At 49.2% G+C, this 26,994-nt stretch overlaps 3 protein-coding genes and 1 long non-coding RNA gene across 19 annotated transcripts in view; 2 read left to right on the forward strand and 2 right to left on the reverse strand.

Moving 5' to 3' along the window:
- The window catches only part of NDRG4 (NDRG family member 4), a 42,976-nt gene extending 31,709 nt beyond the window's left edge, over positions 1 to 11,267 (forward strand). For 2 of the 4 annotated variants that reach the window (XM_055552294.1, XM_055552292.1), the window contains exons 4-16: positions 1,363 to 1,468; positions 1,740 to 1,860; positions 1,949 to 2,011; positions 2,172 to 2,232; positions 3,585 to 3,671; positions 3,811 to 3,867; positions 4,228 to 4,331; positions 5,141 to 5,197; positions 5,300 to 5,351; positions 6,320 to 6,367; positions 6,534 to 6,569; positions 6,684 to 6,735; positions 9,158 to 11,267. In XM_055552294.1, the coding sequence (XP_055408269.1) occupies positions 1,363 to 1,468; positions 1,740 to 1,860; positions 1,949 to 2,011; positions 2,172 to 2,232; positions 3,585 to 3,671; positions 3,811 to 3,867; positions 4,228 to 4,331; positions 5,141 to 5,197; positions 5,300 to 5,351; positions 6,320 to 6,367; positions 6,534 to 6,569; positions 6,684 to 6,735; positions 9,158 to 9,312 (999 nt within the window). In that variant the 3' untranslated portion in view covers positions 9,313 to 11,267. Of the gene's footprint in view, positions 1 to 1,362; positions 1,469 to 1,739; positions 1,861 to 1,948; positions 2,012 to 2,171; positions 2,233 to 3,584; positions 3,672 to 3,810; positions 3,868 to 4,227; positions 4,332 to 5,140; positions 5,198 to 5,299; positions 5,352 to 6,319; positions 6,368 to 6,533; positions 6,570 to 6,683; positions 6,736 to 8,327; positions 8,367 to 9,157 lie in introns of all 4 variants that reach the window. The other 2 variants (XM_055552295.1, XM_055552293.1) reach the window with 2 other exon arrangements.
- Positions 2,095 to 3,693, reverse strand: LOC129631335 (uncharacterized). The gene is made up of 3 exons (XR_008703999.1): positions 3,600 to 3,693; positions 2,892 to 3,006; positions 2,095 to 2,377 (listed from the first exon to the last, which is right to left on the reverse strand). It is a non-coding gene; the product is annotated as an uncharacterized LOC129631335 (long non-coding RNA).
- Positions 11,268 to 12,464: 1,197 nt separating the features above from the next.
- SETD6 (SET domain containing 6, protein lysine methyltransferase) lies at positions 12,465 to 17,271 on the forward strand. Of its 6 annotated transcripts, none has more exons than XM_055552286.1 (9): positions 12,465 to 12,594; positions 12,820 to 12,912; positions 12,993 to 13,137; positions 13,211 to 13,352; positions 13,489 to 13,683; positions 13,804 to 13,924; positions 14,963 to 15,143; positions 15,258 to 15,400; positions 15,559 to 17,271. In XM_055552286.1, exons 1-9 carry the CDS (start codon positions 12,568 to 12,570, stop codon positions 15,862 to 15,864), a joined length of 1,353 nt encoding a protein of 450 aa, XP_055408261.1. In that variant the 5' UTR covers positions 12,465 to 12,567; the 3' UTR covers positions 15,865 to 17,271. The 6 variants fall into 6 exon arrangements, with proteins under 6 accessions (XP_055408261.1, XP_055408264.1, XP_055408262.1 ...); XM_055552289.1 differs by having other exon boundaries at positions 13,624 to 13,683; XM_055552287.1 differs by lacking the exon at positions 13,804 to 13,924 and having other exon boundaries at positions 12,531 to 12,594; positions 12,774 to 12,912.
- A 305-nt stretch (positions 17,272 to 17,576) lies between these two features.
- Positions 17,577 to 26,994, reverse strand: part of CNOT1 (CCR4-NOT transcription complex subunit 1) — an 85,416-nt gene continuing 75,998 nt past the window's right edge. For all 8 annotated transcript variants that reach the window (XM_055552279.1, XM_055552280.1, XM_055552278.1 and 5 more), the window contains 9 exons: positions 26,801 to 26,964; positions 26,493 to 26,610; positions 25,272 to 25,373; positions 23,189 to 23,362; positions 22,199 to 22,348; positions 21,312 to 21,492; positions 19,586 to 19,718; positions 18,108 to 18,242; positions 17,577 to 17,931 (listed from right to left, as the gene is read on the reverse strand). In XM_055552279.1, coding sequence (XP_055408254.1) covers positions 17,853 to 17,931; positions 18,108 to 18,242; positions 19,586 to 19,718; positions 21,312 to 21,492; positions 22,199 to 22,348; positions 23,189 to 23,362; positions 25,272 to 25,373; positions 26,493 to 26,610; positions 26,801 to 26,964 — 1,236 coding nt within the window. In that variant the 3' untranslated portion in view covers positions 17,577 to 17,852. The remainder of the gene's footprint in view (positions 17,932 to 18,107; positions 18,243 to 19,585; positions 19,719 to 21,311; positions 21,493 to 22,198; positions 22,349 to 23,188; positions 23,363 to 25,271; positions 25,374 to 26,492; positions 26,611 to 26,800; positions 26,965 to 26,994) is intronic.

Below are 26,994 nucleotides of genomic sequence, written 5' to 3' on the forward strand. Positions count from 1 at the left end.
GTGTCTGGTCAGTGGTCATTGAGCAGGAAGTGCTACTGAGGAAGGACAGGCCTGGGCCCTGCAGAGGCTGTGGTGGACCCCAGAAGTGTGGCTCCTGGGGTGTGGCCTTGGGCCCCAGGGTTGGCACCACCAGTCCTTCCCTTTTGGAGATGGGTCCAGGCAGTGGTCCTCTGAGCCTAGACCCAAGAAGGCCGGTCACCTAAGGCTCCCCTTTCTTGTCGGAGGCAGAAACTTTGGTTCTCTCTGAATATGAGTGTCCTGGCATCCTCCACGTAAAAGGTGGGGAAAAGCGCTCCTTCAACCTGGCACACAGTAGGTGCTCAGTCACATGGTGATTCTCCTTGACCTCAGCCTGATCTCCAACTCCCCAGAAGGGACCACCCACCTCTTGCAGTCCCCAAGATTCTCCCTGGGAGGGCAGGGCAGTTTATTCAGCGTTGACAGACCTTCTGGGAGTCTGCCCGTGAGTGGCCAAGAGGGACCAATTCCCAGAAAGACCAGCCAGCATGGCTCAGGGGATGCGCCCACCCACGGCAGCCCCCTTTCTGGGGCCAGGTATCAGCTCATCTAGTTCTCTCTGAACCCCCATGAGATGGCTCAGAAAGAGGTGGTTGAAGCACAGAGAAGTGTGTGTCCCGCTCAGAGTCACACAGTAAGGGGCAGAGTGGTTCCTGAACCTGCAGCACTCAGCTCCCGCTTCCTGAAGGACTGATGACCTCGAGCAGCAAACCCAAGGGAGTGGACCCAGGAGGAGCCCAGAGCCGCCACTGCAGAAGGCCTTTGGGGGAGGGGACGGTGTCCAGCCTGGCCCTGCCCAAGGGAGGCCTTGGGGATCTCAGAGAGGCAGGAGCGAGAGCCTGGGGGTGGAAACAGGGACAGCTGTGGGGGTGGGCAGCTGGACTGGCTGGCAGGGGGTCTTCACCGTGGATTCTAGGTGGGCTGCAGCCCTTTTGCAGGGTTCTGAGTCCAGGGGGATCATGATGAGGGCAGGACTCGGTGGGGATGGCAGAGCTGACCCAGAGGGGCTGCAGTGAGATGAGGAAAAATGGGCCTCACTGACCCTGGAGGGCTGAGTGCAGCCGGGCTGGGCCGCCCCGCTGGCAGGTTTGCGGAGGAGACCAGAATGTGCACGTGCAGCCCAGTTTACGTTGCCCCTGTGCTGAGCACCCATGAGGAAGGATACGCCCTCTGGTCTGTCCTCTCCAGGGGCAGCTGGGGGTGATGAGAAGGGGATGCCCACCCTATGGGGGGAGGGGTGAAGGTCCCACCATAGGCCCAGCAGCCCCCAGGCTGCTCCCCAGCCTCGTTTCCCAGAAGAGCCAGGAGTTGCCCAGAGGGTCCAGCGCAGTCTCTCCTCTCCAGGAACATGACATCGAAACGCCTTATGGCCTTCTGCACGTGGTGATCCGGGGCTCCCCCAAGGGCAACCGCCCGGCTATCCTTACCTACCATGACGTGGGGCTCAACCGTAAGTGTGCCCTCCTCTGCCTCGGGTCTGCCGGAATAGTGAGGCCCCCTCCCTCCCCACAGGGCTGTGTGGATCCCCACCTATGCTTAGCTCTATGCCTCCAGCCATGTGGGTCTCAGTTTCCCCGCTGAACCATGAGGCTGATCATCACCTCTGCCTCAACCTCCCTCCCAGCATCCACGGACCTCATGGGCCTCCCCATCCCCCCCATCCCTTCCCCCACTTCCCCAGTTCCTTGGCTCAGCCAGAGCTGAGAGCTGTGTCTTTGCAGACAAGCTGTGCTTCAATACCTTCTTCAATTTTGAGGACATGCAGGAGATCACCAAGCACTTCGTGGTGTGCCACGTGGACGCCCCCGGTCAGCAGGTGGGGGCGTCACAGTTTCCTCAGGGGTAGGTACCAAGAGAACCCTGCTCCCAGCTTTCTCTAGGCCCCCCTACCTCCAGCTGCTCCAGACCTGACTTCCTGCTTCATCTGCAGGTACCAGTTCCCCTCCATGGAGCAGCTGGCGGCCATGCTCCCCAGTGTGGTACAGCACTTTGGGTGAGTCCCTGCCCAGTCCCCCACCCCCACCCTGGAGGTGCCCACCACTGCCACAGAGCCAGCAGCTTCCAGCTGAGGGCTCAGGGCTGTGGCTGGGTCTGCTCTGGATGGCCATCACGGGAAAAGAAACCCTTAGAGTGACCAGCATGCTCTCTGTCAGGTTCAAGTACGTGATTGGCATCGGAGTGGGAGCCGGAGCCTATGTGCTGGCCAAGTTTGCAGTAAGTCTACCCACCACCACCCCCAGGCCCAGCTAATCCCAGGACTGGTCCCCCCAGGGGTAACGCTGCAGGAACTTTCTGTGTTCTTTCTTCCTCTCCTCCTCCCTCTACTTCCTCTTCACTTAGAAAAGTCCTTTTTTCTTTCCTCCAAGGAAATGAAAAAAAAAAAAAAAGTTAATTTTTTCATACATTTCCTTAAAACACTATAGTCTGTAAGTTGCTCAAACCATTATCCAAAACCAACAAGCTATACAACTAATTAGCCGCTAAGTAAGGATTATCTTAATTCCTCATTCACTAATTAGAGTAATACTTAAACATGAATCATTTTTTAATGAAAAATTACTCTTACGTTAAGTTTTGAGGTTTAAAAAAGTCAGATTTCAGAAACATCATGTCAGGCAGGAGGAGCCCACAAGCTTTCCATCTCTAAAAAGAAAACCTTAATTTTTAGGAATCAAAGTTTGATTCAAATTTGAATCAAATTTCAATTCAAATTTGAATCAAATTTCTTTCTTCAAAACAAAGAATAAAACAAAAAAACTGACCAAGAATTTTCAACTCCAGTTTTGACTGCAGTACTTAACCACCTTGTTGACTGTCAGTCATTCCCTGCCACCCCAGACAACCTTGACATGACCGCAGTATGTATATATTACCATTTTCTCCTAAACACGGGCAGACAGTCGAACAGAAAACTCCAGTCTCTTTTACAATATCTAACACAGAACAGGCTTTGGAAAGCTCAGTTTCTTCACATCACTAGGGCTTTTTCTATGAAAGCAAAGAAACAATATTTTATTGAAGATGTTTAGTCCTCAGTGTTGCAATAGTAACCTCTTCAAGTGAAAGTCGCTCAGTCATGTCCGACTCTTTGCGACCCTATGGGCTATATAGTCCATGGAATTCTCCAGACTAGAATACTGGAGTGGGTAGCCTTTCCCTTCTCCAGGGCATCTTCTCGACCCAGGAATCGAATTGGAGTCTCCTGCATTGCAGGCTGATTCTTTACCAACTGAGCTATGAGGGAACCTCTTCAAAGATATATTTAAAAGCTGAAAAACTGTGATATAGGCATAGATTCCAAATAAAAGGATTGTGAAAAGTTCCAGGTGGAGAGGAGGATGAGCATGGCTGGAAGGGGCGCAAGTTCTCAGCTGAAGGCACTTGGTCATCGATTGCACCTTGGAAGAAGCCCTTACAGCACACGTCCTCCTTTTCAGACCCTTACCACCCTCCACCGCCCACGAGACAGGCAGGGCTGGAATTTTATAGTCGGTTTTCTAGGTGGAAAGACTGGGGCTCCCTGCACCCCGTCCCGCCCCTCAAGCCCTGTCTCCCTGTCACGGCAGCTCATCTTCCCCGACCTGGTGGAGGGGCTGGTGCTGATGAACATCGACCCCAACGGCAAAGGCTGGATCGACTGGGCGGCCACCAAGGTGAGCGCGGTCCACCTGGAGTGGGGCGGAGCAGGGGGCGGGGCGGGCGGGGCAGGGGGCGGGGGGGCGGAGCCGGGGCGGGGGCGGAGCCTGGGGCCTTGAGAGGCGTCACTTAAACTGGCCTCCGCCCGGCCCGCAGCTCTCCGGCCTGACCAGCACTTTACCCGACACGGTGCTATCCCACCTCTTCAGCCAGGTAAGGGTATGCGGGACGACCTCATGCAGGAGTGGGGTGGCCGGGCTAGGAACCTCCCGAAGAGCCTGGTTGCGGGGGGTGGGGCGGGGAGCGGCAGTGGGTGTAGCATCTGAGCTGAGCTGCCGCACCCCTGCCCTGCGGTGAGCCAGGAGACTGCGGCACCGAGGACTGGGAGGGGTTCCCTCGCCTCTGAAGGTCATGGGCTCCCCACGACAGTCTTGCTGTCTCTCTCTCCCCACCATCACTGGGGGTAGGGCAAGGGCTGCTCTGCGATGCCCACTCTGACGTCCCTGTCTGTGGCTCCCCTCCATGGATGCCGCTCACCGCCCCCTTCCCCTCCTCCCGTCCCCCGGGACCCAGGAGGAGCTGGTGAGCAACACAGAGTTGGTGCAGAGCTACCGGCAGCAGATCTCGAACGTGGTGAACCAGGCCAACCTGCAGCTCTTCTGGAACATGTACAACAGGTGGGGGGGGGGGGGGGGGGCAGATGGCAGCACCAAGACTGAAGGGCTCACATAGCTGGGGGATCCCTGATTCAGCCGTCCGAGGGAGGAGCGGGTCGCTGGCCGGCTGGCAGAAGAGCAGACTGTGGAACCTCCGATAGGGGTGACCTCTTGCCCAGGGTCACACCCTTGGAGGGGCAGAGGGCGAGCAGGGCTTGTCCGCTCCTCCTCCACCCCTGGCATTGCTGGCAGGAGCAGTGGAGGATGTGGGCGCCACCCCCGCCCTCCCCCCACCCTGAGCCTCAGTGCTGACAGCCCAAAGTGGAGAGGAGGGGGGATGAAGTGCTCGGTGGATCCCCTTGGGGTTAGTCCTGCAGGGGAGTATCCTGCAGCTCCCACTGGCATGTGCTTCCTTCTCTTTTTTCCTACAAATATTTCTTGAGCCCCTGTTGTGTGCGTGGTGCTGGAGAAACACTGGGGAGGGAGAGGAGCCCCAGCCTGCCTCCCTCTAAGGCCCAGGACTCCCAGCACAATGGTGGTCACAGCCCACGATGACAGCCAAATGTGAGGGCCCACCTGGCATGAGCTGGGCAGTCTGGGATCTCCCCATTTCACCAATGGCATCTGTGGGGATCTGTCTCACAGTCGAGACACCAGAGCATGAGCCCCGAGTCTGGGACTAGCCCGGCACCTGGAGGGATGTTGGGCCGTAATTGCCATGTGGAGGGATTGGGTATGGCTGAAATATAGCAGGTCAGGCTCAGGGACACGCTCCAACACCCTGCCCCGGGATCCCATCCTGGGATGCCCACCTCTGCCTCCCCTTGCAGCCGCAGAGACCTGGACATTAACCGGCCTGGGACAGTGCCCAACGCCAAGACACTCCGGTGAGTGGCCCTCCCCCTCCAGCCTACCTGGCCCTTGCACACACTGCCCCCCACCTTGCTCCGGTGCCCAGGCCAGACGGCCCTCTTCCTCTGTGCCTGCAGTTGCCCCGTGATGCTGGTGGTCGGGGATAACGCACCTGCCGAGGATGGCGTGGTGAGTGAGGATTGTGTCCTGGTGCAGGTGGGAGGCAAGGGTAAAGGGGTCACTTGCTCCTGGCCCGCAAGGCCAATCCTTGACCCAGCCCCGGGAAGCCTCGGGGTGGGCACTGGCTGCTGGGCTCCTCATCCCACTTCCCCCCATCTTGCCATGCACTTCCGCCTGGAGCCACCCCATCCTTCAGGTGAGGGAAGCCTGGAGACAGGAGGTCCCTGGGGCCAGGACCAGGCCACTGATTCCCTCTGCCCACCCCACAGCAGTGCAGCCCCTCTGCAGTTTCGACCCATTTTAGGCCCAGAGACTAAGATCTCTGTTTTCTCTAAAATCTGATTCACTGGTTATGAAATAATCTGTGAGCACAGGAGCACATACCCCCATTACATTTGGGACCGTGTGTCACCTCTCCTGTTGGAACTCTGACAGCCTGGGGGTTTCGTGTCCCCCTTAGCACAGAAAGCCAGGGTTCAGGAATGCCCAGGGAAGCCCCCCTGCCCAATGTGCACCCAGACTACTGCACGCTCCCTGTGCCCAAGGGCCGGGGGGGCGGGGGTGGGCTGTGCCTGCTGTCTTAACCCAGGCAGGGCCACAGCTTCCGAGGCTTCAGGTCTCCTGCTGACCTTTGGCCCTCCCCCACCTTGACCCCTGACTCCTGGGGTCCCTGGTGCTTTCCAGCTTCTCCTGCGGAGGTGGCCCTGGCTCCCTGTGAGGACTGGGCCCAGCCCCCACCCCACCAGCAGTGGTGAGTGGAACAGAGGGTCTCAGGCCCTCAGGAAGCCGCTTCCAGATCCCCAGGGCCTTGACCTCTCCAAAGGTGCCCAGGGAGGTGCTGGCTGGCCTGTGTCTGCCCCCTGCACTCCCTCCCTGTCTCCCAGCCCTGAGGAGAGAAGCTGCCTTAGCACCTGGGGCAGGGGGCGCCCCTGACACCCTCAGGTGCCTCAAATGCTGAAGCTGCTCCTTGTCCCCAGGTCGAGTGCAACTCCAAACTGGATCCAACCACCACGACCTTCCTGAAGGTGAGGCCTCCCCCTCCCCACCACGGGCCCCCCCCACAGGGAGGGGTCCCAGCCAAGGCGGGAGCAGGATGATGTGTCTGATCAGGGGACCTGCCCAGGTTTGCAAGGGACAGGCAAGGTGTGGTGGGAGGTGGCCCCTGTTCAGTTCACCCCCTTTTCCCTGCAGATGGCAGATTCCGGGGGTCTCCCCCAGGTCACACAGGTGAGACTCTTGGCTCTCCTTCCATCCCTTACCTGGCCCAGGGTGGGCGGGACCTCCCCCCTCCCCGAATCCCAGGCCGCCAATCAGACCCTGTGCCTGTCCCTTGCCCTGCAGCCCGGGAAGCTGACTGAAGCCTTCAAATACTTCCTGCAAGGCATGGGCTACAGTAAGTGTACTACCCCCCCACAGCCCCGCTGACTAGGGAGCAGGCAGCAGGTGGGGCTCTGAGCATGAGTCCTTTTCCAGGACCGGATGCTGTGCCTGGGGACTTCTAGGGCATCTTCGCCTAGGCTGTTAAGTTGGTGATCCCAGGCTGACCCCTGCCCTCCCGTGCCCTTGGAGAGGGAGGCTTTGGGGCACTGTTTTCATGGCAGGGCTGGGCCTGTTGGGTGGGGGGGTTCTTCTTCCAGCCCTGGGGGACCCAGGCCTGGAGCTGAATCCTGCCAGGGAAGCCTGCCTGGGGGTGAATCATCCACACCATGCCCCCAGCTGGGCCTCCAGCACCTGAGAAGGGCTGGGAAGGTGCTGGATGGTGAGAGGGGCAGCAGAGAAGCGGGCTTGGAGTCTGGGAACTGGGGAAGACACGGGAGGCCGTCTGGGTGTGAGGAGAGCTGAAAGCAGCCAAGCCTGGGGGCAGCAGACCTGAAGACCCCGAGGTCATAGGAGCTGTGGGGTGGGTGGAACCAGTTCCCTACCACCTCCAGCTTCCCCTCGTGCAGGGGTGAGACCCTGCTCGTGAGCCTCTCCCGCATGCACACACAACCCTTCAGTGACACAGGCATATCCCTGAGTTCCTCCCATCTCCCCCTTATGCCTGGCTCTCCTCCTAGAAGCAGACTTCCTCTCCCTGAATTTGTTTTCTTCCCCTTCGACTTCAGTGTCTGGAGCTTGTGTCTCCTTGGGAGGACAGGCCTATAGGGAAAGACTGGGGGAATCCAGCCAGGAATCGAACTCCTCCCAGCCTCCAGGGGACCGGGCCCCCCTGCAGCCTGTCTGGGGACAAGTGGGGCAACGAGAGGCCAAGCCCCACAGTGAGACCCGGCGGGGACAGAGCCCCGGAGGTGCCTGGAGAACACGGCTGGGACGGGTGGGTAAGTGGTACTTGTCAGGGCCAGGACCTGTTCTCTGGGCCCTGGCAGGAATACCACCAGGCAGCTCAAGACCTGGGAAGATTTGAGAGATCATACAGGCCTCTATCCAGGGCTTCCCAGGCAGCTCAGTGGGGAAAAAAATCCGCCTGCCAGTGCAGGAGACCTGGGTCCGATCCCTGGGTCGGGAAGATCCCCTGGAGGAGGATATGGCAACTCGCTCCAGTATTCTTGCCTGGAGAATGCCATGGACGGGGAGCCTGGCGGGCTACGGTCCACAGGATCACAAAGAATCGGACATGACTGAGCACGCATACATGGGCCTCTATCCACGAGGATACTGAGCCCAGTGGAGTGGTGAGGGTGCGGGGACAGGTTATAGTCCTCAAAGGCCTTGTCGGCAGAGCCCCCAGGACTGCAGCCCGGGCTGGAGAAGCAGAGGCGGATGAGTGCCCCACCCTGCTCTCTGGGCTCCTCGGGGCAGACTGACATCAGTGGCTCCTTCTGGGGGTGCAGGAGGGGGCCCCTGAGGCTCCGGCCCTGCCCCCAGCCTCTCCGTACCCTCCTCTTCTCTCCGGCCCATCTCAGCGCCCGGGCCTCGCCCGACCTCCTCTTCACCCGTGTTCTGTGTCTCCCCTACCCCGCCCCCTGGCTCTGTCTTCTCTCTTAGTTGCATACTTGAAGGACCGAAGGCTGAGTGGAGGAGCAGGTAGCCCCGCAGCCCCTCCCCTGATGCATGGATCCCCCCGCCCGCCTCCGGCGCCCTGGGCCCCCTGCTCCTCCCTCTATGCAGTGCTGCAGCCAAGCCGCATCTTGCTGTGGAAACTTCTTGTGCTGCTTTTCCGTGGGCTCTATCCCGGTTAGGGCTCCGGAGTGGCCGGGCTTCAGACCAGTCATGCTTCTAGGTTCCCCGGGGCCCCGTGGCTTCCAGAGCCCTGGCAGTTGGGGCCAGAACCTCTCAGAGGTGTCAGCCCTGGGGTCAGGGGCAAGCCACGCCTGAGCTGGACAGGTGGCCGGCGGAGGTCAGAAAGGAAGCATTTGCTCCCTGCGAGTTTATCTCACTTGTGTGACTCTCTGAATAATGGACTGAGGGCCGTCTGAGGCTACCACACCTTGCCCTTCTTTACAGAACTGATCTCCCCCCTCCCGGCCTCACTGTCTTCTTGAGGGAAGCAGAATTAGAAAGAATGCCCCATCCTTCCCCGGGCTTAAGGGGAAGCCCTGGTTGGTTGTCAGCTGCTGCCCTGTAGGGGCCACAGCTCTGGCCCGCTCTTGTGAGGAGGGTCCTGCCGGCCCCTGTGGCCCCCGGCCCTTGGGCGCACTCCCTGTCGCTGGCGTTGCATGACCGTAGAGCCCTGGCTGCGGATGGGCCTCCGTGCCTTCGTCGGAAGAACGGGTCTCGCTGGCCGCTTTGCTTGCGTAAATCCTTCTCCCTTCTCCCACGTGCCCGTTCCCGCCCCGCTGGCCAGTCCTCACCCCCAGTACCCTCTCTGTCCACAGTGCCCTCGGCCAGCATGACTCGTCTTGCCCGCTCTCGCACCGCGTCCCTCACCAGCGCCAGCTCGGTGGACGGCAGCCGCCCGCAGGCCTGCACCCACTCGGAGAGCAGCGAGGGGCTGGGCCAGGTCAACCACACCATGGAGGTGTCCTGTTGAAGCCCCGGTCCCACGAAGACGCCCACTCGCCCCCTCACCCGCATCGATGTCCCACGGCCACCCTCTCGCGGCTCATTTCCCCTTTAGTTTATTTTTGTGAGGGCGAAGGGGAGGAAATGGGGTTACTTCTCTTTTTGAAAAGAAGAGGGGATCCGTCTAGATGCTGCAGCAGAACAGTCTCCAGATGGTTTGAGGGGCTCACTCCTCCCCACCTCATTCCCCTCATGAACCTCGTTAACTTGGCTGACTCAGTCCCTCTCTTCCGACTCCCCAAGGCCCAGGCACAGTAAGGGCACCGTTCCAGGGAGGGAAGGGGATTAGCTCAGGAAAGACTCAGAGTCCTCCTCTGACCAGGATCTAGGATAACATCCTGGGTCAAAGCATGGGTTGACCCCCTGGGCCAGGCAGGTTTGAAGATGGGGAGGAGGTTTTGAGGTGGTGGGTTCTGGGCCAGCAGGAACACGGGGTCCAGCTCGCGCGCTGGCGTGAAAACCAGGAGCCAGCCCCTTTCCCTCAGCAGCCCCAACACCCAGCACGTCTGTTTCTGGTCTTAGCACCTATGACAATCGTCTGAACAGCAGCCACAAGGGGGCGCTACGACCAGGCAGCAGTTTTGCGGCTGCTCTCCTGGCAAGCCTGGTGTTGTAAGGCCACGCAGGGGCTGAACGGGGCTGCTTTGCCTGAGGAAGACAGAACACGGAGGACCTGGAGGGCAGGAACCCCACAGACTGTCCCTTCCAGCCCCACCCTCGGCCACCTCCTGGCCCTGGCCCATTGCTGAGCCAAGGCTCTGAGGCAGAACGTCACCTGGTCCTCTGCCTCCATAGGGAGCTGACAGGCTGAGGTTAAAGGCTGGGACAGCCTTTGAGTGTTGGGTGCACTTCTGAGAACTTCGTGGTGACTGCTTTTGGAAGCCTGCAGACAGTGGTGGCTCAGAGTTCCTATAGAGTTCCCTCAGAGACCCCCCCTTTTTGCCCCTAGGTTCCATGGAAGACAACTCAGTCAGCAGCAGCGTGGCCAAGGTCATTAGAAATGTTTCTAGAGAGAGTTCTCGTCAAGCTATGCCAGCGTTTCACGTAGGCATCACTGAGCAAGCTCATGTGGAGAAAACTGGTCCGAGGTGTCCCACATCACCATCCTAGCCAGGTGGAGGAGGCCTAAGCTGGGGCTTGCTGGGTCCAGGGGTGGGAGGTAATGTTTCCTGAAGTGAACAAGGGCCAGGCAGAAGAGCAAAGCTCCCCACACACCCCAGCCCCTTCCTGTCACCTGAAGCTCAGCACTGTGCCATATACTCCCTATCCACCCACCTTACCAGGTAGAATCCCCTGGCCCAGAAACCAGAAGCCATTCGTCTCTGAGCCTAAATCAATTGCCATAAGCCCCCAAATGAGCAAAGAGAAGAGGGCAATGAAAAATGCAGGACTGTGGAGGGGGGTGGGTGCGTGTGGGGCTGAGGGGACACCTGCACCCACATTTCCTCTGCACACGTCTCCCCTTCTATACTCTTAAGCCATGACTCTAGACTGCTCTAGAGCCCAGTGGAGTGTTAGTCTGCCCCCAGTCCTGTTCACTCACGTGCTTCCTCTGAATATCGAATGTGACTGTTTGAAAAGCTGGTAGAATTAATCCCTTATTGTAGATAGCGCTGTGAAACTTGGATTTCTTTTCTGTGTTCTTTCAGATGAGATATCTATAAATATCTATACATTATATATATATATATGTATATTGGGTACCCCCACGTGTGGCTTTCCACCGGAGGTTGTGTCTTCTTTGGTCAAAGTGAACTTATAATGGAATTTATTATTTTCCTCTCTGTACAAAGTGAAGAGCCTACTCTTGTGTATTATGGTGGCTGATGTCGTGAGACTTTGAGATGACAAAATGTAAAACAAAACCCCTTGTCAACGTAGAAAGAGTGAACTGTGCTGAAGAACTAATAAAGTAATAAGAATTTGAGTATGGTGATGCTATGCCCATCGTGGGAAGCTCTGAAAGTATAAGCTGGTGAGGCTGGTGCTTCCTGGGTTTTAGGTGGGGTTGAACGTTTAGAGTGAAGACAGGCATTTCCATCCGTCTCTGTATTTCCAGATCTTGTCTCATTCCACAAGGTAGATATTAATTATCCTAGTTTCACAGCTGAGAAAACTGAATTTGCCCTAATAAGAGACCAAAGTGGGAGCTGACCTTGGCAGTAATTGGCTTCAAAACCCAGATCTGTAATCTCTGTATTCGCTGCCTTTAATTTCTTAAATTTAACGACATGCTATTTCCCCGTGCTTAACCACCATTTCTGATTCATTCACTATCCTGCTGTTTGTCAGCTACTAAAGAACCAAGTAAATAAAAGCAAACCCCTCCTACTCTGCAGAAACAAGACAGGGTCTGTTCTAGTTTGGGGAGCCCCGCCCACTCCCCACGAAACTGCGCAAACCGCTCTATTCGCGCTCCCAGCCGACCTCTCGCGAGGCCTTCCCTTCGCATCCAGAAACCAAATTTTGCACTTCAACCCGGCTTCTACCTCTGCTGTCAGAGACCTACGCGGGAAAGCATTGTGCCTGGCTCAGACCACGCTCAAGGCGGCAAAAGGACACGCCTTCATGCACCCATCCGCACGTTTTCTAAATCCAGCTGCGGACACTTGGCCTCAAAGATGTTTTCAGCCGGAATGGTATCAGTTCAGTTCAGTTCAGTCGCCCAGTCGTGTCCGTCTCTTTGCGACCCCATGGACTGCAGCACGTCAAGCCTCCCTGTCCATAGCCAACTCCCGGAGCCTACTCAAACCCATGTCCATTGAGTCGGTGATGCTATCCAACCATCTCATCCTCTGTCGTCCCCTTCTCCTCCCGCCTTCAATCTTTCCCAGCATCAGGGTCTTTTCCAATGAGTCAGTTCTTCGCATCAGGTGGCCAAAGTATTGGAGTTTCAGCTTCAGCATCAGTCCTTCCAATGAATATTCAGGAATGATTTCCTTTAGGATGGACTGGTTGGATCTCCTTGCAGTCCAAGGGACTCTCAAGAGTCTTCTCCAGCACCACAGTTCAAAAGCTGCTGCTGCTGCTGCTGCTGTGTCGCCTCAGTCGTGTCCGACTCTGTGCTGAGTGCAAATGCCTGCTTGTCTTCCGAGCGAAGGCGAAATGAAAGTCACGTTGTCCGGGGCGGGAACATAGGCCCCGCCCTCGAAAGCCCGGCCCCCCGGACGCCGGAAGCGCCGGTGCGGGTCTACAGACGCCTGAGGCTCTGCGCCCTCGGACCATGGCGACCCAGGCGAAGCGCCGGCGGGTAAGTTACGGCGGGCGGCGCGGGTGCACCCCTCTCCACCGCGCCACGCCACTCTCCCGCCCGCGGCGCCTCCGGCGCGCCGCTCCGCGCCCTGCCGCGGGTCATCCGCCGCTCTTCGCGTCCCCTCCCCAACCCCGGGCCTTCCTCCGCGCGCGCGCCCCCGTCTTCTCCGCCCCCAGCGAGCTCTCCCGGGCGGGGCCGCGCCACTGCGCTTGCCTGTCTTAGGTGGCCGGGCCTGCGGGCAGCGACGACGACCCGGCCCCGGTGGCCAGCTTCCTGAGCTGGTGCCAGCGGGTGGGACTGGAGCTGAGTCCCAAGGTGAGAGGGGGACTGGGGGAGGTGGGTGCAGCGGGGGAGCGGGCGCGGGCCAGCTCTGAGGGGCCATTCTCTCTGCTCAGGTGGCGGTGAGCCGGCAGGGCACGGTGGCCGGCTACGGCATGGTGGCCCGGGAGAGCGTGCAGCCCGGGGAACTGCTGTTCGCGGTGCCGCGGGCCGCGCTCCTGTCGCAGCACACCTGCTCCATCAGCGGCGTGCTGGAACGAGGTGGGCACGCCGACAGGGGTGGAGAGACGCCGAGTTGGGCCCACGGGGTCCCTAATCTCCGTGTCTCCCCCAGAGCGAGGCGCGCTGCAGAGCCAGTCGGGCTGGGTGCCGCTGCTGCTGGCGCTACTCCACGAGATGCAGGCCCCGGCCTCGCCCTGGAGCCCCTACTTTGCGCTCTGGCCCGAGCTGGGCCGCTTGCAGCACCCCATGTTCTGGTGAGAGCTGTAGGAGGGGCTGGGGAGCGCCAACACCGTACGCAGCCTGGCTCGAACCGCTTGCCCTTGGGACACGGGTGCCAAGCGCTAGTCTCGGTAGATTGGGTGAAGAACCCGGGTGGGGGTGTCACTGCAGGCCAGAGGAGGAGCGCCGGCGATTGCTGCAGGGCACAGGCGTACCCGAGGCCGTGGAGAAGGATTTGGCCAACATCCGCAGCGAGTATTATTCCATTGTGCTGCCCTTCATGGACGCCCACCCCGATCTTTTCAGCCCCAGGGTCCGATCTCTGGAACTCTACCGCCAGCTCGTGGCTCTTGTGATGGCCTACAGGTCAGTGAGTAGAGCCTTGCACAGGACTCTCTTCTTTAGAACTCTGTTGAGTGACCAGAAGGGAAAGAACAGTGAGCCCCACCCCAACACTGGGCTTTAGCCAAGTTCTCTCTGTGGCAGCTTTCAGGAACCACTGGAGGAAGAGGAGGATGAAAAGGAGCCAAACTCCCCTTTGATGGTGCCTGCTGCAGACATACTAAACCATTTAGCCAATCACAATGCCAATCTAGAATACTCTCCAGTGAGTGGATCCCTCCCAGTTCTTGTTTCTGTGCCTTGATGCTTGGGCATTTGAATTGAACCAATGTCTTCTTCATGCTGGCCTGGCAGTTGAGCCAAATGGGCTCAGTTCTCCTCATACTAGAAATCAGTAGGTGAAATTAGTTCCTCTGCTGTGTACTTTGCTTGCATATTACAGTGAAGTTCTTTGAACACAAAGCCCTCAAAGAAAGTTGGGGTTATCCTCTGCTAAACCTGTGCCATCGTTGTTTTGGTGCTTTAGGTCTGTTCTGTGCAGTGCCAGTGAGCTGAGATTGTGTCAGGGCCCTGGGGACAACAATCTGGAACAGCCATATAGCATCAGTACTTTTCAGAAGAGGGGATGTTCCTAAGAAAGGGTTTAAGATGATAACCAGGACTGTGTTTATATCTGTTCTATTTGCTAAGTGGAAAGTTGCAAGAAAAGATGTAAGTTTATGGAGTTAAAAATTAGGAAATGGCTTTTATTTTTAAAACCTTGTCTCCATTTGCTGTTCCTAGTTTGATCTGGGTTGAGTTTTTTGTTGGCTTTTTTTGCAGAGCTGTGCATATCTTAAGTTACCCAACCAGGGATTGAGTCCTAACCTCTGAACCACCAGTGAATTTCCTTTGATCTGGGTTTTTTTTGGCTGCACTGTGAGGCACATGGGATCTTAGTTCCCCAAGCAGGGATGGAACCCACACCTCGCTGCAGTGGAAGCTTGGAGTCCTAACCACCAAGACCACCAGGAGGTCCTCCTTAATTCATTTTTTAAAGCTAGCAACTTTTTGAAGTGCTTGAGATGACTGAGCAGAAGTTTCACCTACTAAAGCATTGGGTTGTTTAGACTTTTGTAAGCCTCATTTGTTTTATTCTACACACAGGATCTTAACTAAAAGTACAATGTTGGTAGGTATAGCATCAGCCTCATTGCTGAACTATACCTGTTGGAGGGAACTATACTTTCCTAGGAGTGAAGTTATCTTCTTAGGGGTGGCCTGTAAAGAGCTTGACCCCAGCTTCTGAACCCTTCCACCCCAGACTTGTCTTCGGATGGTGGCCATTCAGCCCATTCCTAAAGGCCATGAGATCTTCAACACTTACGGGCAAATGGCTAACTGGCAACTGATTCACATGTATGGTTTTGCTGAACCGTATCCCGACAATACGAATGACACAGCTGACATTCAGATGGTGACTGTTCGTGAAGCCGCGTTACAGGGTGAGTGGTTAACTCAGACACCAGTGTGTGCCTATCCTGCCCCTTTTTTGTGGACTAAGGAGAAATGAGGTTTTGGGTTTACCAAGACTTTCACACCAGTACTTCTATCTATAGGGACAAAAGTTGAAGCTGAAAGGCTCCTACTCTATGAACGCTGGGATTTCTTATGCAAATTGGAGATGGTAGGGGAAGAGGGAGCCTTTGTGATTGGGCGTGAAGAGGTACTGACTGAAGAGGAACTGGCCACTACACTCAAGGTACATGCTCAAAATGAGTATTTAGAGCTAGATGAGAGGAAAGGTGGCCTGGACAGAGTACACTTAAATGCTGCCAGGATAGGCCAGCTTCTCTGAATCAGTTTCAGAAACATGCAAGTATTACATCCTACTTTAAAGGGCCCCATGGTTGCTTCTAGGTACTGTGCATGCCTGCTGAGGAGTTCAGAGAGTTTAAAGACCAGAATGGATGGGAAGATGATAAAAGCGAAGATGACAGCCTAACAATCACAGATATCCCCAAACTCAAAGCATCATGGAGACAGCTTCTTCGGGACAGTGTTTTGTTGACCCTGCAAACCTATGCCACAGACTTAAAAACTGAGCAAGATTTACTCAGCAATAAGGAGGTCTATGCAGCACTTAGCTGGAGGGAACAGCAAGCCTTACAGGTGCGTTATGGTCAGAAGATGATTCTACACCGGGTGTTGGAGCAGACACGTTAGCAGGCTCCCTTCTTTCTGAAGGAGTATCCCGAAGAGGAACTTCATGCTAAGCTAGTATGCACTGATGCTTGGAAAGAAGTAAAATTTGGATTTTTTGCTTTGTGTTTTGTACTAATACCAAAAGGAAAAGTAGCGAATTAACAAAATAGGATGAACGCCAAGGTAAGAGTGACATGCTGAAGGATTGGGAGCAGTAGACTTGTGAACTGCTGCTGTTACTAACACTGATGAACTTTATAGCTGTTTTGTTATCGAGTTTGAACCAAAGCAGAAATGTGATAGTGATACATTTTGTTGTAGTCTCGACTGAGCAGCAACACTTTCACTTTTCACTTTCATGCACTGGAGAAGGAAATGGCAACCCACTCCAGTGTTCTTGCCTGGAGAGTCCCAGGGACGGCAGAGCCTGGTGGGCTGCAGTCTATGGGGTTGCACAGAGTCGGACACAGCTGAAGCGACTTAGCAGCAGCATTTAATAACATGGAGTTTGAAAGTAGACCTGGTAGGTCTATCTTGAGCAACCACTTTCCCTTTTTTAAAAAACTGTTCCTGTTGGAGGATTTAGTAAGCTATGTTACTGGAACTCTGAGCAGTTATTTTAATTCCTTAGCAGCCTAAGATACCAGTGACATGCAAGCCCCCATGTAAGATTTCTATGTATCTTGTATATATTTCAAGTGGGATAAATATAAAATATGTACCTACTCCTATTCCTTTTCTTTTAAAAATTGTATCAAAACGCCACGAGGGTCTATTTTTTTAAACTGGCATTTTGAATTTAACCACAGAAACCTGGTGCAGTGAACTTTTAGAAAGGAAAAGGAAAACACTACACAGAAATCACTTCCTTGTTTAAAGATGCTACATTGGTAGTGGAAAAACCTAGCATTCAGCAAAAGTTGGTGTTCCCCAATGGGAAGGCTGGGTGGTCCACTTTCTTCCTCACCACCAGCACTGGCTGCTACTGAGAAAGGCACAGTGGACTCGTGTGTGTCATAACTTTAATGTTTGACTACAGTATGCATACACATATAAGAAGTAGGGAGGCTAAAGTCCAGGAACTAGAAAGGCTACAAAATACAACACATGGACCAATACACTTACAAAACATTCAAAATCCTTACAAAAGGGGCTGTATTGGTCCTTTTGACTTTGTTGTTAAAACTCAGCCTGTATGGCCATTCATTGGGATAATGGGGAAGGGCAATTCATACTATTTGGCTCCTTTCTGCACAATTTAATGAGAGATGGGGGAGCTTTAGGCCTGGTTTGGCTTCCCTTTATAAAAAGTGTCTCACAGGGCCCAAGGGGGTGTGTTCTCCAGCAGCAAAGAGAAAATGATGCTCTCCAAGCAGCAAGCTGTAGATGTGGGGAAGAGGTAAAATAAAAAACCCATGGGATCTCAAATGTGAACTCTGCACATGTTCCTAGCATACCAGATTCTACACATCCACATTTTTAAAAAACAACCTGGTGATTTTCAAGGTCCCTGTCCATATTTTTTTTTTAAAGTTACACAATATTTAAACTGGCTTTCTTGCTATTCTTTGGGACACCTGGAATGTCAGAAGACATGGCGCTATGCCCCGTCCCCACCCCACCCCACCCCACCCCCAGACAAGTGCATGGCATCAGCAGCTCCTTCCATTATAAATTGGGCAGGTACCAGTTTACCTACTTGCCTTGAACACATTTTGCACAAACCCAAGAAGTTTCAGACAAAGGTTTTCTCTTTCATATATTTACACAAGTTCAAAATGATATTCACAGCATATTCTAAATTTTGGCCAAGAGTCAAAAAAATGCATTTAAACTTTGGAACGTGTCCACATAGACAGGTAGCTGACCCAAACAGTAATTGGGGCAGATACCCAAGAACCAAAGGGCCGGGAAAGTCAGGAAGAGCTGAAAGGATCTTCAGCCAGTTTATGAACTTGGTACAGTGGGACCTCCAGGCAGACACATTGACAACAGAGATGTGGTTCCATCTAACTGGCACCTGTCCCTTCCATTACTTGCTGAGCCTGCTTTTGTCCCATGCAGCACTGTGCGACGGACTGGAATAACCTGAAGAATGAAGACAAGTACAAGCTGGTGAGAAAAATTCAGGCCTGACCAAACCTTGTGTCTTACTAATTTTGGCTACTACTCCCTTCTTAATCACCCACGCAAGCTGAAGCCGTCAAATGATTATTTCTCCTGTCTTAAGACTGAAACAATGAAAAGAATTACTTTTGACTCACTTTTCAATTTCTGGGGCACAGTGTACAAATTCATGGTTCCAGAATTTAAATGCTGGATTTTTAATCAGCTCAATGAAGGTAATAAGAAGACCCCAAGGATGTGGCCTATTTACAATCAACCGTTCCAAAAGAACCCTGGAGAATGGAAGAAAAAGTCGATCAATGCACAGGAAAACACCAGATCATGACCACTTCTCCATTAGCTTTAGAAAAGGAAGGTGGATATACAGAAGTTAGCATAAATAGATCCTAGAATTACATAAAGTAGGTTTGAACCCCACCTCTTCCCATTACTGAGCCTAGAAAACTAAGGTAATAGATAATAGATTACATGGCACAGAGAAGATAATCACTTAAAGAATAAATACTCAAATAGGAAGTAAGAATTTTAATGCTACTAGTACACATGTAAACTGGGGGGGATGATTCTTCTGAATGGCAGTCAGTATTGGCTTAAATATTCACATCCTTTGACCTAACCAACTGTACTTCTAAATTTATCCTAAAGACGTAATAAAGCACAGCAACAAAGACATGAGTACAAGGATGTTCACTGACGCTTTATATGTAATCACAAAAGGGACTTTTATCATCTAAACATCTAATAATAAAATACTAATTCATTTTTAGTATATAAAACTAAGGAGTATTAATACCTAGAAGCTCATAATATGTGAAGGGGCAAGTTTAAGAAGTCTGGTCCAGTTCTTTAAGTTTGTCTGTATATCTCTCACTAGGATGTACCCATTTCCTAATTTGCAAATGCTGTGTATAGTCCAAGCAATCTGTAATAGATTCCTAACTATTGTTAGTAAAACACAAGTATGATCCTGTTATTTCTCCTGCTTAAAACCTTACTACCTACAGGTAATGAAGACAAGTTTAAGCTCTTTAACCTGACCTTTGAAAGGCCTGATGCTTCAGGACTCAGGTTAAATATGCTGACAACACCACTTGAGAAAAATCCCTCATCTATAACAATACCGGCACCTTGTGTTGACAACTACTTTTTGGTTTCAACAATGATTAGTAATTCTGTTTGTGTGTGTGGTTGTTTTTTTTTTTTTTTTGGTGCCCATCAGACTAATTTTCAGGAGGGCAGGAACCAAGTCCTTTTGTTCACAACTATTTATCACATGGGCTTCCAAGGTGGTTCAACAGTAAAGAATCTGCCTGCCTGTGCAGATGCAAGAGATGTGGGTTCCATTCTTGGGTTGGGAAGATCTCCTGGAGAAGGAAAGGCTATCCATTCCAGTATTCTTGTCTGGATAAGCCCAGTACTTGTCCAGTGTTCTTGTCTGGACAAAGCAGCCTGGTGGGCTACAGTCCATAGGGTCTCAAAGAATCAGACACGCCTGAACACACATGCATTTAACACAGATACTCAGTGAACACGGAATGCTTAGGAAAAACACTCAGAATTAATAAAAGGGAAGAGGTTCCATTTAGAAACTCCGAAAAACAGACTTCTGTCTTACCTTGTGATCTGTTCTTGAATAGCTTCAGTGTTGGCCTCTGCAAAAAGGTACAGCATGGTGCAGCTGAAGTAGTGAGTGTGGCTATTTGGGTACCGCAGCTGATTTGCAATTGCATTCAAGAAGAGATACCGACCTAGAAATTAAGACAGCTTAGCGAGAATTCGTTCTTCAAAGGCTGAATCATTCTGACTGGCTAGGGTTTGGATTTCTGAAAAAGGCTGTCATGTTATCCTTTGTTTCAACCAGTGGGACTTGGACCCCCCAAAGAGTTTTCATTTCTGTGGGTTTTACTTCACTATTTTCCACATTAAAAATTTTTTTAGTTGAAAACTATTTTTGAGAACTATTGCATATTAATATAACATGTAAATAAAAAATTTAAGTATTTCCCCCCAAAAAACATTATTATATAGAGTGTCAGTGTTTTACATTCTGTTGGCTTCTCATTTCTGCCCTTTTGTTCAGTCTGTTCCAGTATGCTATTTCATTCATGTAGCCTCTGGAAACCTTCACTGTACATTAGTAACAAAATGAGTGGAAAAAAGCAAATGTTTCATTATGAAAATAGTTTTGACCTCACAGTCCCTCTATAAGGGGTTTACTTTGGGGATAACCCACCAAGGGTTCCCAGTCTCTACTCTGAAACTAGCATCATCTTAACTGGATTTGGTTGTCTCTGTCTGCTTGGTATTACTCACAGTGAGCTTCAATACTGCCTTGGAGACTACCCTCTTTTTTTGCTGTTGGGTTCTGGATGCAGTGGTATTCACCTGTGTTAAATCTTGATTTTTAAGCTGTCTCAGACCTGCCCCCGCCTCCCCCCGCCACAAATATGCAAGTAGTATATACTTAAAATAGGAGAAGGCAGTGGCACCCCACTCCAGTACTCTTGCCTGGAAAATTCCATGGACGGAGAAGCCTAGCAGGCTACAGTCCATGAGGTCACTAAGAGTTGGACACGACTGAGCGACTTCACTTTCACTTTGCACTTTCATGCATTGGAGAAAGAAATGGCAACCCACTCCAGTGTTCTTGCCTGGAGAATCCCAGGGACGGGGGAGCCTGGTGGGCTGCCGTCTATGGGGTCACACAGAGTCAGACCCGACTGACGCGACTTAGCAGTAGCAGCAACATATACTTAAAATTAGCCTCTCAAGGATCCATAGCGGAAAAAGCCACGACAAGCAGGACTGTATAGTTGGTCACCACCTACTTGGGTCTCTATTACAATGAATACAGACCAAAAGATGTAGTTTAAGCAAGCGAGATAACCTACACCAGAAATTATAATGTGAACATTTTGCAAAGCAGGTAGGGGGAGTCCTATTCATTAATCTTTCTTTACACATGGAATATGTAACATACTGCCTGGCAAAGAGGCACCAATAATGCTGGAATAAAGAGCAGGCTAGCAAAACAAGTGAGCCTATCTTTAGAGAGGCTAGTAAAAAGAATGTTTATTTTTACACTAAAAGAAAAAAACAAACAATACACTCATATATACTGAAATATTAACTGATGTGCTAAGGATTCTGGATGGTTTTTTACCCTCTTTACGCTTTTCTGTGTTTTCTGCATTGAGCAGATACTACTGAATTAAAATAATCAGCCAGACCTATCATCATATTGACAGAACATTCTCTGTTGTGGCTTAGGTATTTTTAGGACCAGACTATGACCAAATACACAGAACACTTGACTCTGAGAACTGGCTGGCTCCACTCACCTTCAGTGTCCAAATCCACAGCCAGGTTCTGGAAGATGTCCATGTGAGCTGAGTGCGTGATGGTGCTCATTGAAGGTGTGCTGCCCTTGTTGTGGATGTGTGCAATGGCCTGAGTCCCTACATAGAGCACCAGTGCATTAATGAGCTGGAGGTTGTAGCGATTACCAGGCTCATTGGATACCTAAGTGAACAAAACAGAAAGCTCCTGACTTACTCGCACCGATAGTGATTTAAGCATTGACTTAGGCACCGATAGTTCTAAGAATCCTTTTTATGGCTTTCAGAGAAAAGCTGAACTGCTCCCAATATTCTCTGTGACTTAAATTTTAGAAATTTGCTTTGATTTTGTATGGTTATGTAACAAATACACAGATGCTGAAGGGTAGTGTGTCAATAAAAGAGGTATGATTTCCCTTGGGAAACCAAAGCTTTAACAGTTACCAGCACAAAAATAAAGTTTATAAAGTCAAAATATGCATTATCTCACTTATTTAAAAAAAAAAATTGAAGAGGGAAAAAGATGTGTTTCTTGGTATGGGAAGACCGGAAAAATAATATAGCCTCAATCATTCTCTATACAGCAAACTGAATCAGAATCCAATTTAGAAGAGTCTTATTAGAGTATGCGAGCCATTATCAGCAATCTATTCTTACAGAAAACCAGTCCATTCCCTGGCTGCCTCTTCCAAGATTATGCTATAGATGTATAGGATGAATATATGTATTTATGCTAAAATGTATAATATAATCTCATCTAACCATTAAAAATGACAATGTGCTTTAAAACCTTTAAAGCAGGTTGAAATGAGACCATGCACAGGACTAACTATGCATATAAAGTATTTTCTATAAAGACACAACCAAGAGTTTCAGTCAAACCAATTAACCTGTAGGTTGCTGCGCAGATCAGATAGGAAAGTGACGGGTGATCGAGTTTTAAGATAGGAATCCAAATCCTTTTTGAATTGAGGTGGCATCACTCCAGTAAAATTGGTGAGAATCCGGGGAGCGATGTTAATTTCACTCAACATATCCACCTGCCGCACACAAATACAAGAATCACAATCAGAAGCATTTGTAGGGCCTATTTTAATAGCAAACTGTCTCTATATTAGAAAGTTGTTTACATAAAATTTTGTCTTGAAGAGTACTCAATCGTTTAAAAACATTTTACTGAAATACAGCAATTTATAATGTGTTAATTTCTGCTGCACAGCAAAATGTTATTAATTAGAAGAAACCGATTACTCAAAGGTACCTATATACAACATGATAGTCATTTCTCATTCTATACTATTTTATCCTTCTTAAGGCACAATAGGTATCTTGTAGAAGTCTAGTTTAAAATACAGAATGAGATTCTTTGCTCACCAAGAGCCCTACTCTTTGAAAAGATATCCCAGCAAAGTAAGACATCATATTCTCTACTTTAATAAAAATTACAGTAGCCATGTAAGGGGTGGTATGATCTTAAAACAGTCCCTTCTCACTTTTATTTTGACAGTTTAAACAAAATGCAAGTACACACCTATGAAATATGGCATTACTAATGTCTATTCTGCAATGCTGTGCCACTAGGGCCACCCAACAAATAACTGGCCCAATACTTAGGTTGAGGTTCTGTAAATACTGCTAAATTTAATATCAAAACTGAAAACAGCAACTAGACAAATACTGTGAACCAATATCCAGAAGCAGTCAGTCTCATACTTTATCAGGTTTAATAACATAACTGCTTCCCCGCAAAGAGCAACGTTATCTAACAGGTAACTTGTAGGTATATGTGTGCTGGGGGCAGCATATACCTCTCTTAGCAGAGAGAGGACTAAAATACTAACATACAACTTTCTTTTCCTTAAAACTATTTAGAACTTTACCTTCAGATTAGGAGTGAATGGGTCTGGGAGCCTCATGTTTCTTGGGAAGGCACTCAGGATCAGATTTCTTAGCTGGATACAATTAGGTGGGATCACGTCACAAAATCCATAATGATAATCACAAAGGAACTCGGGAAAATCATGCAAAAGAACCAGCAGCACCCTTAAAGTGCCCTATTTTTCAAAAACAAGAAAAACATTGGTTGTTTCCACATTAAGAAAACAAGAGTAACATTTTTACTATTATAAATTTAACTGAAGGGGGGAAAAAAGGCAAAACTAGGTACCCAGAGTTTAAAGAAAATACAACTTACCAAAACCCAAACAAAAAAGAAATCTGAATAGCCCTTTATAATAAAGAAGTTTTATTTGTTAAAACTCTTTCCTCAAAGAGGAAGAGGCTTTACTTTGGCTGGCTTTACTGCCAAATCCTTACAAATATTTAAGGAAAAATTAACACTATTCACAATCTTAATACAAAAAGATTATTTTCCAACCCCTTCAATAAAAGTAGCATAACTTTGATCCCAAAATGACATGAAAACTAAAAACAAAAAAAAAAATCCTAAATAGTAGAAATGGAAATCAGTGATATATCACAACCAAATGATCCACAAATGAATGCAATGGCAATTTAAGAATCTGAAAATTAATGGACTAATAACATTGACAAAAAACACATGACTCTGAGTTCAAGAAAGCATCCAATAAAATTCAATACTCATTTTAATGATTTTTAAAACTATCAGCAAATTATGATTAAAAGGGCATTTCCTTAACCAGAAAATGGTACCTACAAAACTACAGATTTATAAAAACATTATACAATTTCACAAAAACATCAATATCTGGAACATAAGTCTAAGGGAAGTAAAATTAAAGACCTAACAACTAAATGGAGATACACATGGGTTGAAAGGTTCGATATTAAGGCATCTATTTTCTCCAAGTTGATCTACATATTCAGTGAAATCTCGATCTAAATCCCAGAAAGTTTCATAAGTAAAGCTAATTGCAAAGTTTTATGGAACTGCAAATGATACAGAATAGCCAAAATAGTGTTACAAGAGAGCAAAGTTGAACATTTTGCTCTACCTGAGTACTCTACCTTTACAGTAAGTCTTACCATCAAGACCTTTTGATACTGGGCTAAGAGGAGATCAACAGGTAAACTAGAGAGATGCCCATACACAGTCAACTAGATCATACAGGTACTAAACCAACTGAACAAGAAATGAAGAACTTTAAAACTGTTGGTGAAAAGCCTTACATACCTATTAAGCTGGAGGGTATAAGGAAGGGGAGGAAATGACCTTCATCATTCACAAAATTAAGTTTGCTTTCTGAATGTAAATGTAAAAGCCAGAATTAATGGTTTTTTGAGTAGGGGGCAGGCACGTGCAGAACAGAATGAATTTAAGATTGGCAAATATTTCTTACCCAAGACACAAAAAGCAACGTACAATAAAAGAAGAAAACTGGTCAGTTTGACTACACTGAATTTAAAGCATCTACCCCTCAAAAAACACATTACTTTTAAGGGAGTGAAAATGCAAGCTACAGGAATAGGAGATGTCTGAATATACATCATCAAACGGCTTACATCCAGAATACATAAGAATCCTTGTTAAAAAAGAAGAAAAACCCAGATAATCCCAAAGGGATATGAGCACAAGGCTGAAAGAGGTATATCATCAAAGGCAGATACCCAACTGGCCAATCTACACACAAAAATCTTATTAAGAAATCAAGGAAATGCAAATTAAATCCACAATGAGATCCTTCTGCACAACTGCCAAAATGACTAAAATGAAAAACAGACAATTTCAAGTATGTTAAATATGGGGACAAACAGTCTAATGCAATTCTGGAAGAGTTAACTGGTGCACACATTGATATATGAACATCAAGCACTGGTTATACAAATTATGTTCAGTTTTTGCACTTTTCTGAATATGTGTTATACTTTAAAAGCTTAATAAAACCAACATTAGGCCTCATATACTGCCAGTTGAAGTATTTTTCAAGTGTTTTAAACTGCTAGGTTTTAATTATTCTGATTTTACAATTTCAAATTAATTACCTTGTAGAGGATTTGCATAGGTTTGGTGAGTTCCACATTTCTAAGGAAAGGCGCTAAATATTTGAATAAATCAATCAGTAACTGTGCATACATAGGCCATCCCTGAAAGAAACATATGGGTCATAATTACACTCAGCTGCTGTCCCGCCACCAAAAAGGTTGCCCAAGCAGCTACGCTGTGACTATTATTTTCTTCATAAACCTCTCTTAAAGACTGACTGGCACAAAAAAGGAGTAAGCAAAATAATGCAGATAATGGGAAATGATATTTGAAACAAACTGGCTCCAGAAATTCCAGGATATTTAGGTCCTTCTGCCTGCACCAAATATGGTAAGGGTGTTTCAGATAGAACACAAAACACCTAGCCAACTAAGAAACTCACATCTGTTAATTTCTTCAAGTCCTGGATCTCAACTATTTATTTTTCCCACGTTCAATTCCTCAACTCTTAGCAAATAACCTCATCCAATTTACAACATGAATCCTTTATTTTCACCCAAATTTGGCCTGCTTACCATATTCCAATTATACCAATTATGTGCACTTTGGATAGATTTTATTCAGTATTGTTCTTCCTCCTGGAATGCACTTATTCACCGAATACCAAATCCATTTAAGGATTATTTCACTTTTTTTTTTTTTTAACCAAACACATAGTAGTCACATTTGTCTTCTGATCTGAAGGGTCAATCAAAGGTACTTCCTTAGACTCATCTGCCACTTAATTGCAAGATGAGAGAGAGATGTTCTCATAACTGTGTTTATTCACAATTATACTAAAAACTCTTATCTCAAATTTTATCTTAATTCTTCAAATACAGTAGAGACCAGTGGTCTTCAACCCTGAATGTATGAGTCTTTAGTATTTAGAGTGAGAACTTGTAAAAGTGGCAGGTTCCTGAGTTCCATTACTCAAGAGTTTTATATAACTGTCTACAGAGGTGCTTTAGGGTCTCAACATTTTTTGGAAAATGCCTTACAAGGCTGACGTAAGGTGACTCATGACAACTTGGAGAAGCCATATGCTAATCATTGAGGAATGGCTTTCAGGCAGAGGCGGTCAAGTACCTGTTATGCCTCTCCCCATGACCTGACTCTACATTAAATGTAAGGACTCCCAACTAAGCCTGAAAGAAGTACAGTGACCACTGAATGACTAAGAGTGCTAGTAAGTCCCAGGTAGTCAGTCTTCATCTGTAGGAGATAAACTGCAGCCACACCTTCTGCTGTGGTGTGTGTGCCAGCATTCTTGCAATAAATATCCGATGGGAGATCAGTTCAAGCCAAGCATACACAAAGCCAGGAGCTTTGGTAGGCCTCAAAATGTGGAATGTGTTGCTGAAAGAAGAAAACCTTAGTCAGAAGCACAGTCCAACTTAAAGTTTAAAAAAAAAAAAAAAAAGACTATAAGTAGACAATATGCAAGCTGCATTGTAAATCAACATGCTTCTAACCCACAGAGTTCTTCTCAAATTTTATGACACTAAAACAGCAATCCTTAACATTATTATTTTCAATAATAACTCACCAGAAAGCTGTAAGTGTCTGGAAATTAATGGTTTCCAACACATGCTCAGGTGCATTGAGTTCCAAGAGCAGCATGATAAAAATTCGGTGGTAGGGAAGTTGCTGAAATTCACTTTGCCGAACATCATGATCCTGTAGGAGAACTCCCACTACTATACCGAGGACCTATAGAGCACATAGATTATACAGCATGTA

Source organism: Bubalus kerabau, chromosome 17 (assembly GCF_029407905.1).
Source record: "Bubalus kerabau isolate K-KA32 ecotype Philippines breed swamp buffalo chromosome 17, PCC_UOA_SB_1v2, whole genome shotgun sequence".
NCBI classification, from domain to species: domain Eukaryota; kingdom Metazoa; phylum Chordata; class Mammalia; order Artiodactyla; family Bovidae; genus Bubalus; species Bubalus kerabau.